The sequence below is a fragment of the Chelonoidis abingdonii genome, chromosome 10, assembly GCF_003597395.2.
Source record: "Chelonoidis abingdonii isolate Lonesome George chromosome 10, CheloAbing_2.0, whole genome shotgun sequence".
Taxonomy (NCBI): domain Eukaryota; kingdom Metazoa; phylum Chordata; order Testudines; family Testudinidae; genus Chelonoidis; species Chelonoidis abingdonii.
Genome location: NC_133778.1, coordinates 28,131,044 through 28,150,101, shown reverse-complemented (window position 1 = coordinate 28,150,101; position 19,058 = coordinate 28,131,044). Strand labels below are relative to the sequence as shown.

General features: G+C 41.4%; 1 protein-coding gene across 2 annotated transcripts in view; it reads right to left on the bottom strand.

Moving 5' to 3' along the window:
* The window catches only part of HIBCH (3-hydroxyisobutyryl-CoA hydrolase), a 315,629-nt gene that overhangs the window by 241,192 nt on the left and 55,379 nt on the right, over nt 1–19,058 (bottom strand). For both annotated transcript variants that reach the window (XR_012656634.1, XM_032763309.2), the window contains exons 9-11: nt 18,577–18,663; nt 16,081–16,139; nt 15,049–15,130 (exon numbers count right to left, since the gene is read on the bottom strand). Coding sequence is in view for 1 of the 2 variants with exons in the window: in XM_032763309.2 (XP_032619200.1) it covers nt 15,049–15,130; nt 16,081–16,139; nt 18,577–18,663 (228 nt within the window). In the remaining variant the exon portion in view is untranslated. The remainder of the gene's footprint in view (nt 1–15,048; nt 15,131–16,080; nt 16,140–18,576; nt 18,664–19,058) is intronic.

Sequence of the window (19,058 nt, the reverse complement as noted above, 5' to 3'; positions counted from 1 at the left end):
CACACAGCGCACAGTCAACTTGTGGAACTCCTTACCTGAGGAGGTTGTGAGGGCTGGGACTATAACAATGTTTAAAAGGGAACTGGATAAATTCATGGTGGCTAAGTCCGTAAATGGCTATTAGCCAGGAAGGGTAAAGAATGGTATCCCTAGCCTCTGTTCACCAGAGGATGGAGATCACTTGATCATTGCCTGTTAGCTTCACTCCCTCTGGGGCACCTGGCATTGGCCACTGTCAGTAGACAGACAGTGGGCTAGATGGACCTTTGGTCTGACCCGGTACGGCCATTCTTATGTACGGGGGGGCAAACAGTGCATGTGCTCAGAGGCAGAAACATGGGTGCTGAGGGAACTTTTGTTCTGAAAAACTTAGGCATTTATAGGGCTTGGCAGAAGTTTTGGATCACAGTGGAGCCAAAACTGGGACTGATGTGCCTAAACCTGATATTTAGGCACCTAAAGTACTTTTGTGAATCCCACCCAAAATGTTCTCTTAATCTGAGGTTTCCCCTGTTAATTCATTTTAAGTTTAATTGAGCTCAAGGAATCAAGGTTACTCTCCCCTGTATGAATGAGTCATATGTGGTGGTTTTTTAATTTAAACTATTCAACTTTTTTCAAGCTCTTGCTCCTCCCAAGTACCTAAAGTAGTAAACTCCATACTGCTGTATCAGGAGAAATATAATCTTTGCTGGATTTCGAAACTTAAAAAGGAAAATACTGGTGTCTAATGTGGCACTTCCCCTTAGAATAGAGAGGAGACACTTGTTACTGGCTTGCTAAAGGAGAGACCAGTCACCTCTATTAATCTGAGATGAATTCATAAGGTTTCTGTTGGTTGAATTAAGAATGATAAAAAACAAAACAAAAGGAAAACGCTGCCCTACCCAGCAGAGTAAGAGAAAACAATTTAAAGGAAACTGTATGGCTAAATTTTTCTGTTGGCACATCAGAAATTGCTCTTCTGAAATGCTGATGGGAACTCTGATAATTCAGGTGCAATAAGCTTCAAGTTTTGGGGAGGGCTGTCTGTGTTTTCTTTGCTGCTTTTATTATTAGCTTGTTACTGTAATCCAATAGGATCTTGTGATGACGTATAGCCTCAATCCTGGCTCTGAAAGGGTTAATGTGGGTGTGAAAGGCCAGTCAACCCATCTGGCTGCACCTGCAGGGTGGGCCAGGCCCTGGGTGATGACTATAAAGGAAGCACAGATGAGAAGGAGGCTGCAGTGAGAGCTGGAAAGAATACTTCAGTGCCTTGTTTGGTGTGAGAGAATGGAGGGACTGGACGGGTTGCAGAGGAAGTTTATGAGGAGAGTTGGCTCTGGAATCCTCTCCTGAGTAACAAAGTCTGACAAGAGGCAGCAGAGATACAGAGAAGCCAGTGGGATACAGCAAGCTCTGGTCGTGAACCCTGAGAATGGGGCAGGACCTGGACTTCCAAGGAGAAAGCCTTGGATGGTGGTCAGTTGAGGAATGGAGATGTATCAAAGGTCAAGTCTGAGGAGGGGAGAAGTGGGTTATGTTTGTTCTGTTGGTTTAGGACAGAGGTGGGCAAACTATGGCTTGAGGGACCGTCCTGCCCAGCCCTTGAGCTCCTGACCAGGGAGGCCAGCCCCCACGTTCCCCCCGCTTCCCCGCAGTCAATGGCGGGGTTGTGTGTTCCTGCTGAGCAGCGCGGCAGCATGTATGGCTCTGGCCAGGTGGTGCGGCAGCCAGACATGCTGCTCTGAACTGCATAGTAAAGGGGCTAGGGCCAGGGGGTTTAATAAGAGGTGGTCCGGAGGGGGGGGCAGTCAGGGGACAGGGGTGGGGTTGGATAAGTATGGGAGTCCTGGGGGGCCTGTCAGGGGGCAGGGGTGTAGATAGGGGTCAGGGGATGGGGAACAGGGGAGGTTGGATAGGTGTGGTGTCCTGGGGGCCCTGTCAAGGGGTAGGGGTGTGGGTAGGGGTTAGAGCAGTCAGGGGATTGGGAGCAGGGGGGGTTGGATAGAGAGTGGGGTCCCAGGGGCAGTTAGGGGTGGGGGTTCCTGGGAAGGGATGGTTAGGGGACAAGGAGCAGGGAGGGGTTGGATGGGTCAGAGGTTCTGAGGGAGGGTGGTCAGGGGCAGGAAGTGGAAGGGGTCAGATAGGTGGCAGGGGCCAGGCTGATTGGGAAGGCATAGCCTTCCCTACCCGGCCCTCCATACAGTTTTGCAACCCCAATGTGGCCTTGGGCCAAAAAGTTTGCCCACTTCTGGTTTAGAATTTTGTTAGGGAATTCCAGGGTAGAGCCCTGTGAGTTCTGGTCCTGAGAAAAGGGTGACCCTAGAGAGGGTGTGGGGAGAAGTCCTGAAAAAGAGACTACAAGAAGAAGTCACCCAGGGAGGCAGTAGAAAGTATGATGAAGAAGCCCTTGGCTTCTAATTATAGGGTCCCTGGACTTGAACCCAGTATAGTAGGTTTATCTGGGTACCCCTACCAGCTGTCAGTGGAGTTGGTGGTGGGAGGCCATGGATATGGACAATTGAAAACCTGAGAGAAACGTGTGGGGTCAGTGGGGCTCCGTATCAGGCTGAATTCCTTTGTTTTACTTTCTGTTACCCTGTAAAGGGTAAGACTAAAGCAGGATCTGCCCAGAGGGCTGAGTCATAAGAAGAGTCAGACCACTGCTGGGCTTTAACCAGCATTAGCAGGGGGTGCTATACAGGACATAAAGGTGTGCACCAGCGGAGTGTCCAGCTTTCACAAATCCATACATTAATGGAGGGAATTCCTGAATCCCTCTCTCACCTCTTATAAGAATCTGAACTTTCACAAGTTGGTGTTTGTCTCCCAACTTGATTTTAAAATAAAGCCATCCCCTAATTTTGACAAGGGGTCTCACAGCCTGTAAGACAAGTTTATAGGACACTGAAGTGTTTCAAAATGTCTTTAAGAGGGAGCAATGTTGGTCGTGAGGTATTGCTACAATGCAATACCACTTCATGAACGTCGTGACAAAACAACACCATTCTCTCATATGCTGAGGTAAGTTTGTCCTGAAGGACATTTTAAAAAATGTCATCAATTAGCTACAATCAAATGACAGCTCTGACAGTTTTCAGGTTTTGTCATCACTTCTTGATATTGTAGCTCAGTTGCATAGTGGCCTCATTAAGAGTGCCCATTCGACCATATTCTGATTCAGGAAAGCAGCGATACTGTATGTCAGGATTGCACTGGCAAGAGCTGGACAGCCAGCAGAGCAACTGCCTGCAGTATACCTGGATCATTGCCAGTGCTATTAGTTCCACTTTATTAACACTAAAATAACTTGCACATCAAAGGCCTAATACTTCCAGAATAATATATTCTGCGTTTGATTTTCAATAATGCCTATGGAATAACCATACCCTGTCCATGATACACCATAATAGCTATACATTAATAGATTCTAAGGCCAGAAGGGGCCACTGTGATCACGTAATCTGACCTGCTGTACAACGGGCTACAGAACTCACCCAAAATTATTCCGAGAGCATCTCTCTTAGAAAAACATCCAATCTTGATTTTAAAATGATAACTGATGGAGAATCCACCACAACCCTTACTGTTCCAATGGTTAATTACTCCCACCATTAAAAAATTGTGGGGAGTTCTATGGCCTTCAATGTATGAATAATTTTAATTATATGTTTGCTAGATTTAACTGACCATTATCAAATATTTGTTCTCCGTGGAGGTACTTACAGACTGTGATCAAGTCACCCTTTAACCTTCTCTTTATTAAGCTAATAGACTGAGTTCCTTGAGTCTATCTCTGTAAAGCAGGTTTTCTAATCCTTTAACCATTCTTTTGGCTCTTCTCTGAACCCTCTCCAATTTTTCAATATCTTTCTTGAATTGTGGACACCAGCACTGGACAGAGTATTCCAGTAGTGCCCAATACAACGGTAAAATAACCTGTAGTTCTACCTGAGATCTCCCTGTTTATGCATTCAAAGATCGCATTAATCTTTTGGCCATAACGTTGCGCTCGGAGGTCACATTCAGCTGACTATCCACCATGACCCCCAAATCTTTTTCAGAGTCACTGTTTCCCAAGATAGTCCCCCATCCTGTAAGTACAGCCTACATTCTTTGCTCCTAGATGTACATTTACATTTGGCTGTATTAAAATGCATACTGTTGGCTTGTCTCCATCTTAAAAACTGATCCAGGTTACTCTGTAGCACTGACCCGTCCTCTTCCTTATTTACCACTTTAGTTTACCAATATACAAACAACACAAATACAAAATTTGTATTTATTCCTGTATACACTGAACAAATTAAAGTTTATCTAAGCTATCTGTAATATGCCACTGTAGTATCTAGACACCAACGGTGAAATCCTGGTCCCACTCAAACAGATGGCAAAGCCCCATGGTCTTCAATAGGACCAGGATTTCATGCAGTGTATCAGAATCTCAGTATCTGGGGTGAAATTCTGGCCCTATTGAACTGAGTGGTGGGATTACTACTGAATTCAAGGGGGCCAGGATTTTGCCCACTAAATCAATTTGCAGACCTTTAGCCAATCCTCCTGACTCTTCCTATATAAGAAATCTATTAACCAAATGTTAGTCTAAAAAACCTCTCTCTCAAAGCTTGCTTACAAGAATGATTAGATGATGGCAAACTGGGGTGTGAATCTACCTGTGCTAGCCTTCTGCATCTAACTGTCTCTGTGCACCCTGCTGATGCATGTTAGCAATTCACTAATGTGCTTTGAGCTAGTCGTGTTTCAAAGGGACAGTTAGACAATGCTGGCACAAGAACAAATGCATATAAACTAGCCATCAACAAGTTTAGGCTTCAAATTAAACTAAGCTTTCCAACAATCAGGGAAGTGAAGCTCTGAAACAGCCTTCTAAGGGGAGCAGTGGTTTCAAGACTGAGCTTGATAGGTTTTATGGCGGAGATGTTATGATGAGGTTGTCTAGAATTGCATATAGCCTGCTATTAGCAAATCTCTCCAGTGGCCTGGAGACTGGACACTAGAGGGGAGGGTTCTGAGTTACTGCAGAGAATTGTTTCCCAGGTGTCTGGCTGCTGGGTCTCGCCCACGTGCTCAGTGTCTAAACTATTGACCTGGGGGAGAATCCATCCCAACCACAAATACAGCAAAGTGGCGGAGACACTGGGGGGGGGGGGGGGGTTCACCTTCCTGTGCAACATGGACCATGGGTCACGTATTGATTTGAACTAGAGTAAATAGTGGATTCTCTTTCACTTGAAGTCTTTAAATCATGATTTGAGGACTTCAGCAACTCAGCCAGAGGTTATGAGGCCTATTGTAGGAATGGGTGGGTGAAGTTCTATGGCCTGTGATGTGCAAGGTGGTCAGACCAGACTATCATGATGGTCCCTTCTGGCCTTAAAGTCTGAGAATCTTTGTCAAGGAGGAAAGCTTTCATTTTGCAAGGATAGAACAGCTTAAACATTCTGCTGCTTCTCTTCCTCTCCTGTGCTGCTCTTCCTCCTTGAACTCTGCCCTGTCTGTCCATCTGTCAATGCTCCTCCTCCCACCTATTCAGCAGTCAGGCTGCAGGGGAGGAGGAATTGGTGGTGCTGAGGCTGCACCTCCTTTTTCCACCCTGCAGAAGGGCACTGCAAGTGGGCAGAATGGCTTCCTGTTCCAGGTCCTTAACTGCTCCACTCCACAACCAGTGCTTGGAGAAAAAGGAAACGCAAAGAGAGCCAGAAGGTAAGTAAGTGAGTGCCTATAACAATCCAGGCAAGGAGAGGGAGAGTTCTGACCTGGAAGCAGTGTAAGAGGAAGTCATGGAAGGGAGGAGGAAGGACAGAGCATGCACACATGCAGAAATGTAACCACTACTGTTAAGCGTCAAGACAAATAAATGTATTGATAATTTCATACTCATCACCCCACCCCCCAAATACAGATGCAAACCTTGTGAGTGCATGGAGGTGTTTGTGTGTAGTCAAAAGGGCAAGTGGTGGATGCATGGCCGTCTGCCTGGGTTTGGTGGGTGGGTGTAAACGTGTGTTGAGGGGCGTGCGTGTAACAGTGGCTGAGGCAGGGGGTGTCTATTGGTGTTTCAGTGCCAGAATGAGTGAATGGTGCAGGCAGATGAAGAGACATGTAAGTGTCTACAAGTATCGAGGGGGCGGTTGCAAGGGACAGATCAGGAAAGAAAGAGGAAGGATGGAAGAACATGGAGAAAAAAACCCAGGGGAGGTAAGGAACATAGGGAAAGAAAAGGAGACAAGGGGGAAAAAAAGAGAAGGAAAAAGTAGTCTGAAGTGAAATTTTAATATTGAAAAAGGCAGAGGACAACTAATTCTAGAAGCTAAAGAAGGATAAAGGAAAGAGAAGGAATTCCAGAAGAAAGGGATATCATTAGGTCAGATTCTGACTCATGCTAGTGCTACTTTGCTTTGCCCTCTTAGAGAAAGACAACCTCCAAACTGGCTTAACCAGGTTCCTGGGGCTGACGCCAGCATGGGGAACCATCTAGGTGGTGTAGGGCCAACTTAGCTGGGCGTATGCCACCCCTTCTGAGCCCCGACTAAGGCATAGCCAGGGCAACAGAAGTGCACCCAGGGAACTGGAATGGCCCTTGGCCAGCTGGGCAGAACTACCGGAGAAGGGGCCAAACATCTGGCCCCCATGCCCAGTGTCCTCTTCACTTTTCTGCTTCTAACATATACAAATGCTATTCTGGGTTAGGAGATTTTTATGGCTCCCGCTATACCTTGTACAATTAGTTACTTGGGGCCTAATCCAATACCCACTGAAGTCAATTAAGGCATGCAGATATACAGGTGGAGTGATACAAAAAGCTGTGTCAGTAGATATTTTTATAATTGCCTAAAACACTTGAAAAAAAGTTTCCTATAACATGTAGCACATACAGAATACTTAATATGATGAGGTAGGGTGATGTAAAGGTTTCATCAACAGTCATTTGGGATGACTGTCGTAACTCACTCATAAGTAATGTGGCCATCCTAAGTTCAGGCCAGTAAACCTTTTAGATCACATCATGTACTCCCTATTTAGAATATGTAAACTCTCCTGTGAGTTAATGTCCAGCAGGTTTTTGGTCGATGCATTTGCACATACTGTAAACTACTTCAACAATTCTGATCCAGACTGGATCAACTATGGTTTAAAGAGAGAGACTGATTTTCACATACAAATAACTATAATCAGCTATGCTTTCCTGACTTGTCTGCTGTCTTAAGCTGAGTTTTTCAGTAAAAACATTAATTACACAATTTAAGCACAGAAATATCTGCTAAACTTAATACCGATTTTTTACTAAAAAACGTCAAATCTGGTTTTGCACCTTTTAAAAAATACGAACAGTTTGGGAATTTAGGTCAACAATCATATTATTAAATTATTATGAAATATTATACAGCTCTTATAAATTATACCCTATACTGCTCTTTGTACCACGAACACTGCCTTGTCTCACTAGATGTTACCCTCTGTTCATATCCTGAATATAAGGTTTCAGCTTTTTTGACTATTTTTGAAGACCACTTGAGCCAATTTCCAGCCTAAAAAAGAGAAATAAGTTTGAGCTACCAATTTAGATCCAGGAAGCATAAGAGTCATAATGATTAAATGTCTTTTAGGCACAAATTTTCAATTAAATAACTATGCTGTTCTGTAGTATTTAATAAAACCATGTACTGTATATAGTCAAAATTTCTTAATAGCGAAGATGACAATGACTGACATTCATGTAGCCCTTTCATCTAAAGAATCCCAAATCATTTTACAAATTATGGTACTGTGATAGGGTATCTATCCCACACTGGCACTAAGAGGCTTAATGAGAGCTTCAGAACTCAATTAACCTACCTGTTGGCACTTGAACAGGTGTTAAGAAGGTTGGTTAGAAGGGTCACCTGGAAAGGAGTCAAGTTTCCTTAAAAAGACAGAATGGTCAGCTAGTAACAGACCCAGAAAAGATGAGGCTGGGAGCTCCTGTACTGTGGGAATGGTTTGATAGAAGTAAGAAGCAGAGTATCTGGGAAGCCTCCAGAAGGACTCGCATTCAAACTTGGGTAGGGTGGGAGTGGTTTAAGTTTGTACTTTTGGTTTGGGATTTGTTGGAAATCTCGATGGAAGAATCCTGTAAGTTATGAAGTATGAAACCTCGGAGGGTATATCTACACTGAAATTAGACACCCATGGCTACCTCAGTCTGTCAACAGGCCTTTCCTACAGCTCCTTCTCAGGCCAGCTGACTTGAGCTTGGGCTGCAGCAGGGCTGTTTAACTGCAGTATAGACTTCTGGGCTCAGGCTGCAGCCTGAGCTCTGGGACCCCCAACCCCCACCACAGGTCCTAGAGCCTGGGCTCCAGCCTGAGCCTGGAAGTCTGAGCTGCAGTTAAATAACACTACTGTCCAAGCCCTACAAGCCCAAGTCAGCTGGCACAGGCCAGCCATGAGTATCTAATTGCAGTGTAGACATACCCTGAGAGTCTGAGAAAAATACAGGTACACAGTGGACCCAAGAAGGAGCTGTAGGAAAGGCCTGTTGACAGGCTGAGGTAGAAGGACATTCAGGGAAGGTAGCAAAGGATGGGTTTGAACAGATAAACCTTGTCTTTTCACTATAGGGTCCCTGGGCTGACACCCAGAGAGTGGGAGGGCCTAAGTTCCCCTACCAGTCACCAGTGAAGGTGGAGTGAACTTTCTCCTTGTATAAGGGGATGAGGACTCGTGAAAGACCTGGGGACAAGGAGATGTAAGGACCTGGGACCCAGGGTCAAGGGCTGAAAGCCTGATGTAAAGTTGCTAGACTTTTTGTTACCCTGGAAGGGTTGGAACTAAAATCTGACCTGACTGGAGAGCCAAGTCATGAGAAAAGAGACCCCCACAGGACCAAACTGAACATCGTCAGGAGGCACACCATGCTACAACAGAAACAGCGGCTAGGAGTGGTTGGAGCATTTTGCCTAGCCTGCTCCATCTCCAGTTCATGCTTTCTCCGTTTGTCCCTCTCTTCACTTTCTTGTTGGTGTTTCTCCCTCTGGAGTTCTGTCTGTCTTCTGTGGGCTGCCCTTCTTCTTGGTTGTTTTACTTTGGTGATGCATCGTTTTGGCTTCTTGTTTCTTTTCTGTGAGTTGCATCCCTGGGCATCTTGTCGGACCTTAAATTAGTTCAGTGTCTCTATGTTGTTTTCGTTGTCTAGGGCTTGTTTCCGGGCTCTTTCCTTTTCTGCTCTTCTTTGACTCATGGTTTTTGTTTCTTGTGTTGGAGTGCCCTCTGGTGTTGTGCCTGAATTGCGGCTTCTGCTCTGAGATTTGCTAGCAACTGATTTGACTTGCTCTGGCTCTGTTGGATAGGCATTGAACCACAAAAGATACTGATTCACTGTGTGCGTTTGCTGGCGGGTATTAGTTCCAATCGTTAAAAAAGTCGTATGTTCTCTTTAAGAATCTGGCTAAAATGCAAGCTGCTAAGAGCAAGCAGAAAAAGAAAAATTTTTTCCCTCTGCAACTTTAAAACCAACCTTTCCTGCTAATCCCTACAGAAAAAAAGGAAAATTAATGTATTTGGCTTCTGGATTCGTACTTTCCAATACGGCTGCTCATGTCACTAAAGACATCTGTCCCAGGTTGGACTTGCGTACAAAATCTGGGTGTTTACTGTGAACTTCCCAAGCTTATAACCCTTGGATCTATCTGCTGCCACAGACAGGAATATGCGCTGTCTCGTCTGGTCCCCAGACTTTCCTGGAGAAACCCAAGACCCAGACCCCTGGTCTCTCTATCTCATCCCAGCTTCCCCCCCTTTCCTGGGTTAGCCGGTGCGATGCTATTCGCTCCTTGAATACAACCGGAGAGCAACTAGTGTCCCGAGGCTATGCATTCACCTAGTAGCTCACACAAGAGATTCCCCCTCCCTTTGTCTGTAGCCTTTTCCGCCCTGGACAATAGGAAGGTGAGACACAGAGTTGGGCTTTTCCTCCCCCTCTGTCTTCCTTGAGGGGACAGATAGCTGGTACAGAGATGTTATCCTTTGCCTCACTAGGAAAAGAAACTCCACAAGTTTTAAAAAGAACTTTATATAAAAGAAGAAAAATACAAACATAATCTTGCATTAAGAAACTCAATCAAGGCTCTTGCTTATAAAAAATGATAACAGTCTGATTTAAAAGATGCCCCGTTAAACCAGTCCAGCAAATAACACACTGTATACAACACAAGCTCCTCACAGCCGAATTACTTGTTTCCTTGTTTGTACTCACAGTTGTTTAGGAGAAGATTTGAAGAAGAAGAGGGTTAAAAAGCTTGTTCTTTCTCACAGCCGTGGAAAACAAAAAGACCCAGAAAAAAACCAAAAACCTGCAGAGGTTCCCACCCTTCCTTTTGAAAATCCTGTTTCCTGATTGGTCCTCTGGTCAGGTGTTTGGTTCCCTATGTAACCCCTTTACAGTAAAAGAAGATTAACCCTTACCTTACCTATCCATTTATGACACAAGTCATGAGAAAAGAGACCCCCACAGGACCAAAATGAACATCGTCAGGAGGCACACCATGCTACAACAGAAACAGCGGCTACGTCACATGCAGCCAAGAGAGGAGCACACCAGCAGTGACTCCACCTTTCCACACGTAGCAGTTCTGCAAACACTTAACCCAAGTAAAGTTACCCATGTGCATAAGTGCTTGCAACACAAGGCTCTATTTTATATCATCTGTACAGCTCAACATATGGGAGAACGAAATGCCATCATGTACAGGGTGAAGTGAGACTACACTGGTTATCAGTTCACAACACTAGACATAAGAGTTTAGGTCAGGAAGTGAAAAAGAGTAGCATATCCAAATGATACTAAAAGGGCAATCTGAGCTATGCAGAACTGATTACCCAAACTGGAATCTGGCCAGGATATGATATTGCTTGGTATTTTTAAGTGTGTGTGTGCTTTTAACAATCAAAATGTAAATGAACATCTTCTAAAGCTAATACCTGAATTTTTTTTTATAAGGGACTGAGAATCATTTCTGCAGACTAGAAATGAAGTAGGAATTTTGAGAAGCCAGCTCAGGAGAATGCATCATTGCACCAGCTTTCCAACCACTGTCCCAGCAGCTGACATGTCCATTGTTCTTCCTTTTGTTTGGCTCGTCTTACCTTTCTAACCTGCCTTTTACTGGTTACCAGGTAACTATGGCTGAATTGCTGTGAATGTATATTGAGATGTGATTGCTGTCTTAGTTTTCGTTTTTAAAGTATGGTTGCTCCCTGTCCCACTTCCAGTATTTTAAAGGAGGAAGGAAATCAACAATTATTGAAACTTTAAAGTTTCCGCAGAACTCATTAACAAGCTAGGATGACCAGATGAGATGAAGAAAATATCGGGACACGTTGGGGGGTGGGGTCTGCTGGTAGAGCAAGAAGAAAAAAAAGAGTGCTGTCAGCAGAGCAAAACCAAGCCAAGTGCTGCCGGTAGAGCAAGAACAACAAGAAAAACAGTGCTGTTGGCAGAGCGAAATATCAGGACAAATTGAGTCCCGACTGATCTGTGGTTGGGATGCGGGACAATCACCCAAATAGTGAGACAGTCCCGATTTTATAGGGACATCTGGTCACCATATAACAAGCAGCCAAGAGGGGGCACCAAGGTAAAAAGATTACATATAAATGGGATTCAGTTTGCCAAAAGTAATTAATACATCAGGTAAACTAGAGGCGGCTATTGCTGTTGGTGACAATTTCACTCTAAAACCTCTCGCCCCTTAACCCTGTAGACAAGCTTTCTATTCTTCAACAGCATGGTAGTGGCAACATAATTTTCTCCAAAATACATCACCACTGTGCCAATATTCCTACCTGGAGATATCACCCTCCTTGAGGAAAAAATGATCATATGCACATTCAGTCCTTGGCCTCTGAGTTGAGCCTGCCAGTTAAGGTACCAGTTAATGGCAACAGCAATGGTATTTTTGTAAGATGTCTATAATACTTAGAAATTGACTCTCTTCACGTAGGCCACCAAACAACGATCAGTTGTTAATGACTTTGTTTTGGTCATAATTTCCCTGGGCTGGATTTGAATGACTATCTTATTACCAATTCCCTGAGCTATTCAGTCTTTCAAAATCTCTTATTTCTGACCCAGGAGTGATACTGGACTCTACTGCCTGTAACCTCAGAAGCTCCAAGGCCAGTCATGTTAACAAGAGGCTTTCATACTGGAGTTAGTCTAAAACAGGGGCGGTCACATATTTCAGTTAAAAAAGCAGTCTTTTAAAAAAAATATATATATTTTTTTTTTAATTCAAGAGAATGGGTAACTAACTATATTTGTAAACCCATAGGAGTGGAAAATAAATGGCAGAATGCATGGGATGCCTCCTTCTTAAACCTCTAAGCAGCACACTAGTTAGCTGAATTCAAAATGGGTTCAGATAATTTACGCTGGATTCAGTCTACAGTCAGGAACTTCTAAACATCAGGAATGTTTTTCAAAAGTATCAAATTAATGTTTTTTGTGAATCATCTCATCATTCTTCCTTTTGCAACAAATAATATTTATACCATAATTCTCTCACATCTTTGACTTTTGCAGTTAAAGTGACACCACAATAGGAAATCTAGTCAATTTACCCAAAAAAAAAAAAAAGGTTAAAAGTAGTTTCAGGTATTATATGGCTCCCTGAGTTCCCTCTAGGGAATGCCTGGGGTCTTATAATCATTTTCCTAGTTTTCTTGTTCCTGTGGTTGTGTGAAAGACTGACAAAAGCAAAAGGGGAAACAAAGGCCCTGATCCTCTGGACACTTACTAGTGGGCACATGGTTTCTACTGTAATCCAGTTGAAATAAAGAGATTATTCACAGTAATAAACACTAATATTATAAAGTATTTGCAGGATTCATAGGTTTCAAGGCCAGAAAGGACCATCATAATCACCTACTCTGAACTGCTGTGTAACACGGGCCATAGACCATCACCCTGTAACTACTGTATCAAGCCCGAGGAACAAGAATCAGGCATTGAACAACCATAGAGGGGAAACAGTATCATCTACTATATATCAAGTGCTATTAAATGCATAAACAAATCGAAGAAACAAAGGGGAAAACATTCTATTTAAAGGCACAGGGCCTTTGTTTACTCATACATAGGCTCTTCTTGAAGACAGCTGATGCTGCATCAGTTAACTTCAAAAATGTGAAACACATGTAATCTCCACAACCGTAAGGACTGAGAACTTAAATTTTGGCTTTAAATAAGTCAGATTGTGCAGAAAGAGAGTCAATTCTGCAGCAAATCTGGTAGTTATGGGATCGTGGAATATACAGGGCCTGGATAGTGACTATATGCCAGTAAAAAAGCACTTCTAGTCTTTATAATGTGAACTGTATTTTGAACACAGAAGATGTTGTAACATCCTTAATACACTATGTTCTCTATCAAACAATTCCACTCAATTTCATTATTTTATAGTGCCATAACTATACACTTAGAAAAAGCCATGGTTAAATAATCCTTGATGGTCTGTCAGCCTCCATAAAAGTTAATTTTATCATCGTCAAGTTAAACATAGTTCTACAATGATATCGTAAAAGGAGTTTAAAATATCCTATTGCAGTTCAACAGATTATAAATACAACTGAGTGGGTTGATCTATTTTAGATATCTATTTTTTATGGCCCCACCACCATGGTATCTGAGTGTGTCATAATCTTTACCGTTGTTCTCCTCACAACATCCCTGAGAGTTAGGGGAAAATCTATGTTCCTCATTTTACAGATGGGGAAATGAGGCCTAGGGAGACAGGAAGTCTGTGGTGCAGCTGGGAACTGAACCCCAGTCTCCTGAGTCCCAGCTACTGCCCTAACCATTAGACCAACAATCGTCCTTGACAGGAGCCATATAAAAGTGAAATATTAAGTTTCCCCTTTTGTTTAATGTTGTGTAGTAAAATAGATTAAACTTTTTCTTTTAAATACTGAGCATAACGCCTGCTATGCAGGTGGCTTCTAAAATTCCCTTTTCAGAGAGAGGTTTCTTTTAATTCACATTTTTCTGTGAAGAAGTTATATTGACAATCTGTGAGGATGCAAAAATATTACCATGGTCAACATTTTGACTGTCCACAAAAACCCTTGATTGGTCAAATGCTTATTGGGTACAACCTGTGAGGCTGCTAAATAATGATTTATAGATTCCAAGGCCAGAAGGGACCAGTGTGATCTTCTAGTCTGACCTCAGTGATTACAGACAATTACATCTGTGTTACCTCAGGTACATTCTTTGATCATTTTAAGACATTTATTTCCAGTCTGCTAGGAGAGTTAATGATACTGTTATAATATATCTTATATACTCTAGGTTCAAGGGAGGGTGAGAAGAATACATATTATATATTTGTACAAGAGCAGCATTTCTGCCCTTAGCTATAATCCTGCATTAGTATCAAAGTTTTCTTTGAGAAATGCCTGAGTTCTACCCAACATTAAGCAATATTTGAATAGACCCTGGAACAGTTTTTTCCACAGGTCAGCAAAGTAAATCCACTTTGGGAGTAATAAAGGAAGAAAAATTCAAAGATTCCATATGACTGAATAAATACATGACTAGAGATTACTTTTTTTTCTGAGTACTGGAGTCTGAAGTGAGCCACTGATTGAATTTGGAAAACATTGAGTTTGGCACATTTTTTTACATATCATTCCAGAGCAACAAAAGGAAAAGTACAAAGAGAACCTCCATTACCACCAAACCTTTTAGGACCAGAGAGGTGGTGTATATATAGTCAGGAGTAGATATGAAGTAAAATTTGTGCAGAGTAAAACTGTTTTACAATAAATATGAAGACTTAGGTTGTGATCCTACAGTTACACGTGTGGGTAGTCCTACTGGCTAAGTCCTAAAGGACTAAGAATTGGATCTTAAGGGCCTGAGTCTGCTATCACACCAGCTTTACACCAGTGTAACTCCACTGACCTTAATGCAGTTGCTCCAGACTTACACAAGTTTCAGTGAGATCAGAATCAACCCTTAAGACTTAATAATTAAGGTAAAAATATATAACTAAACATTACCTCTAGCTGCTTAAGAGCAAAAGGAGAACCATCCTGCTTCAAATTTTGAATGATTTCCTCCATGCTGTTTGCTGAAAACAAACTAAAAAAAAAGAAGAAAAGCCTCATATGACTTAAATGTATTATCTGATTCCACCCTTTTTCCTGCCTGTGAAGTAATGAGAACTGTCAGACATTAAAAACAGAATAGTTTAACTAGATCATCAGACTGATTCTCTACACTATCTCATCTCAATTACTCCAACATCCTTTTCCCTGGCCTGGACAAATAAAATCTTGCTCTACGCATATCCATTCAGAATGCAGCTGCAAAGGTGATTTTCTTAGTCCATCATTTTGACTATCTCAACTTCTCTTTGCATCCCTCCACAGGCTCCCTCACTTTATTATAACAAATATAAGTTACTCATCTTCATTTTTAAGGCACTTTAATGATCCATCATCTCTCATTCAGTGCTGAAAGGACAGCTCCTGCCTCCAATCACTCACTTGTACGATTTTCAAATAAGCACCTTTGTACTTTCTTCTGTGCTTCCCTTCACACCTGGGATAAGCTACCTGTAAACATCCACAAAACTAACTACAACAGAACCTCAGAGTTACAAACACCTTGGGAATGGAGGTGATTCGTAACTCTGAAATGTTTGTAACTCTGAACAAAACATTGTGATGGTTCTTTCAAAAGTTTACAAGTGAACATGGACATAATACGGCTTTGAAACTACTATGCAGGTGAAAAATGCTGCTTTTAACCATCTTATGTACACGAGTGACAAACTGACAAACAAGGGATTTAATGACTATAGCAACAGTTATCAAAAGTTACTTTTATCACTGAATCAGCCAAGAACACCCGTAATATGTAGAAGACTATGGGTAAGTAATAAGTCTACTAGGTCAAGAACCCTACAAAAACAGATGTTAACAGACAAGACTCTAGCCTTTTTATTACATAACCTGTTAAATCCAGTAAACATTAATATTAGTGCAAATCTTCCACATAAGAGGTAAGAGGAAAGAATGATAGAGTACCTGTTAATCTTGTCCATATGTTCATCAAGTACAAACTGCTTCTCTTGATCAGTTTTGCACTATTTAAAAGAAAAAACATCTTTCACTTGGTTCTGTCTCGGCCTATTTGGAAACTTTAAAAGCCCATCACTGGTACTGAAATACTATATTGATTTCCACTACAGAAAAGCCTATGCAGATAGCTCAGTTAATGCTGATTACCATGTTTAATCAAACAGTATTTTACAGTACATACAAACATGTCATTGTGTGTTGAACATTTTAAAGTTTTTATCTCATGATGTAGTGTTAGTTACAAGCTATCATATAGCTCAAAGATGTTTTGTCAATATTTGTCAGTAACAGACACAGAGAGAGCTGATTTATATACACTTTCAGAGTTCTCTGAGGAACAGTAAGGAAAAGAAAATAAAGCTGTAATATGAGAGATGTGGAGCTTTTAAAAACATTTTTGTACAATGGTTATTTCCATTTTAATATTAGAGATCCATATCTAACTGGAAGGTATGTACAGATTTTCTTTTAATATATGTCCGTTTATGGAGGAGTGGGAAGGGGAAAGCAGCAGCAACTGTTAGCTGCTGTGTTTTTTAGGTCATTTTTTTTTAAAGAAACTTAGTACTATGGAATTTATTGGCTGATCCCAATTAGTTGTATTTTCTCTTTAAGTCTTATAAGAATAAAACTTCTGTCCTCTTTTGTGCTTGCTTGGTTGTTTTGATTTACAGAATTAATGTTGGCACATCTGAACTTGTAAGATAATGATGTATGCTTCCATCAATAAATATACAATCTTCTATGAGGATAACACCTTACCAGCAACAATACTATTATTTATAACCCATCCACTCTTCCTACTTCTTTCTTGCCTTTTTGTTTATATTTATAAAGTGTTTACACATATACAATTAGAAGACATGATAATTTTGCATTAACTGATTCATATTAACTGCTGCTATTGACTGACTGCCAGCAGCTGGGACTGCATGATGTGATGTGTTGGAACTGGAGCTCATGACAAATGTTTTAGACCTGCTAGCCTAGGGGGCTTATAATACAAACCAATGTTTCACTGACACTAGCTGCAGCTCAAACAGGTTCCTTGTCACTTCTATTCCAATGAAAGTGAAGGTGAAGCTTCCATTCCTTTAACTCTCAGCTTGCACTGTACTTTATAGCAATATATTCTCTCTCGGCTTATAATTTCCATTTTATCAAAGATATTCAGTGATGTTAGATACATTAATGTATTCCAATTATTTATCCATTTAATATATATACAAGAACCTAACAGTTCTAACTGGGAAATAGCAGATACCAATCTCATTCTAAAACCAAACAACCTTGAAGGCATATATGGCATGAAGGAACAAAATTAAGTCTGTTAGCACTAGGGCTTTTTTATTTTTTTTGGAAGAAGTACTGTGAAGCTTACTAGAGTGGCTATTATAAAACTGAGTGCAAATTATCTAAAACCTTTTGATACAGGCATGCAGCATGTTACAAGGAAATCTGACATTTTCTAGCTGTACGATATGAAGTTAAATTCACTCCCCAAAATCTTGACTGACACTCTCAGAGAGAATTATGAATTTGCGCTTTGGAAAATAAGTAACTTTTCTCTGAAAATGTAAAACTAGCAATATTTAGTTGCTTTAATTTAAAGCATTGCTTTAATGTTCCAAATGCATTTCACTAGAGCCTACCAAGAGCCTGATCCTGTTAACATACACTATGCTTGGTAGTATTTGCCAAATTGGGCCTCAAAGTTAAAGGGACATCATTAATCACTGAAGTCTGGGCTCAAAATTTAGACTCTGCAGATTACTTTAAAGAAAATAAGAATTAAATTCATATTACGTGCATGAAACCATTTTACTCTGACTTAAAATAGGAATAGCATAGGTGGGAAGGCAAAACCCACCCCAGAGTGAGGGATATGGCATGGCATTAAAATGAATTGGGAGTCCCTCACAATTTCTAGTTTGGTCTTTAGGCTGCAATAGCAGTTTCTGTGCCACGTGGTGGGATGTCAGAGCCACTGAATCCACATAATTCCAGAGTGCATGGCCACTCCCCCTGCACTCAATGCTAGTCTCGTTCTGTCAGTGGCTGTCCCCGGGTGCTGAACATCAAAACTGAAAAGCAATGACTAGTAATGCCTAGCACTTATTTACAGATTTCCATGTTCAGCACTACTGCGCCAGTGGATGAGAACGACCAAATAAAACTGACCAGTCTAACTTCATTGTCCAAATCAAAAGAAATGCAAAAAGTAGTGAAAAGTACATTAAATTTTTAAAATTCTTTTACTTATTTAATGTTAATATATAAATTATTAACATCTTGCAGTAATGTGTAGAGGCTGGGAATCCATTCTGTAGGGTTCTATACAAACATACAGCAAATGATGGTTATGTAAATAAGAAGATTATTATTTAACTTGATAGTTGCCCCTTTAATAAAGTTTGAGATTGTAGCTAGCCAGCAGATTACCTTCATGTGATATGAGTTCAGTACATCAGCAACATTTTCTTTAGAAGGAGATTTTAGTGCTATCAAATCTTTCTCTAGTGCAGGCAGCTATCAAAAAAAAAGAAAAAGAAAAAAAAAGCCAAATTAAAATAATAGGACAATAAAATGTATTTCCAGCTAGATTATTTTAACAGTTATGGATTAAAGACTCTTGACCTGATTTAAAGAGGTGATGAGCAGCAGATGCTCAGCACTTCTCAAAATTGAGCAGTCTAGATTAAATTACACCTTTGGGGAACAGTACAGAGGACCTTTTCCTAAGCAGAACCTCTGTGTGATGGAGCAGAGAGCCATCCATACCCCCACTCATCATGAAAGAGTTAAAGAACTGCTGTTGTCACAATCAGCCCCAAACTGCTGCATCTGTGCAGCTTCTCAGGCCTGGGGATGAGCCCTTAAAAGGGAAAAACTCAGACCAGCTGGGAGTGGTGCTCTGAAACAAG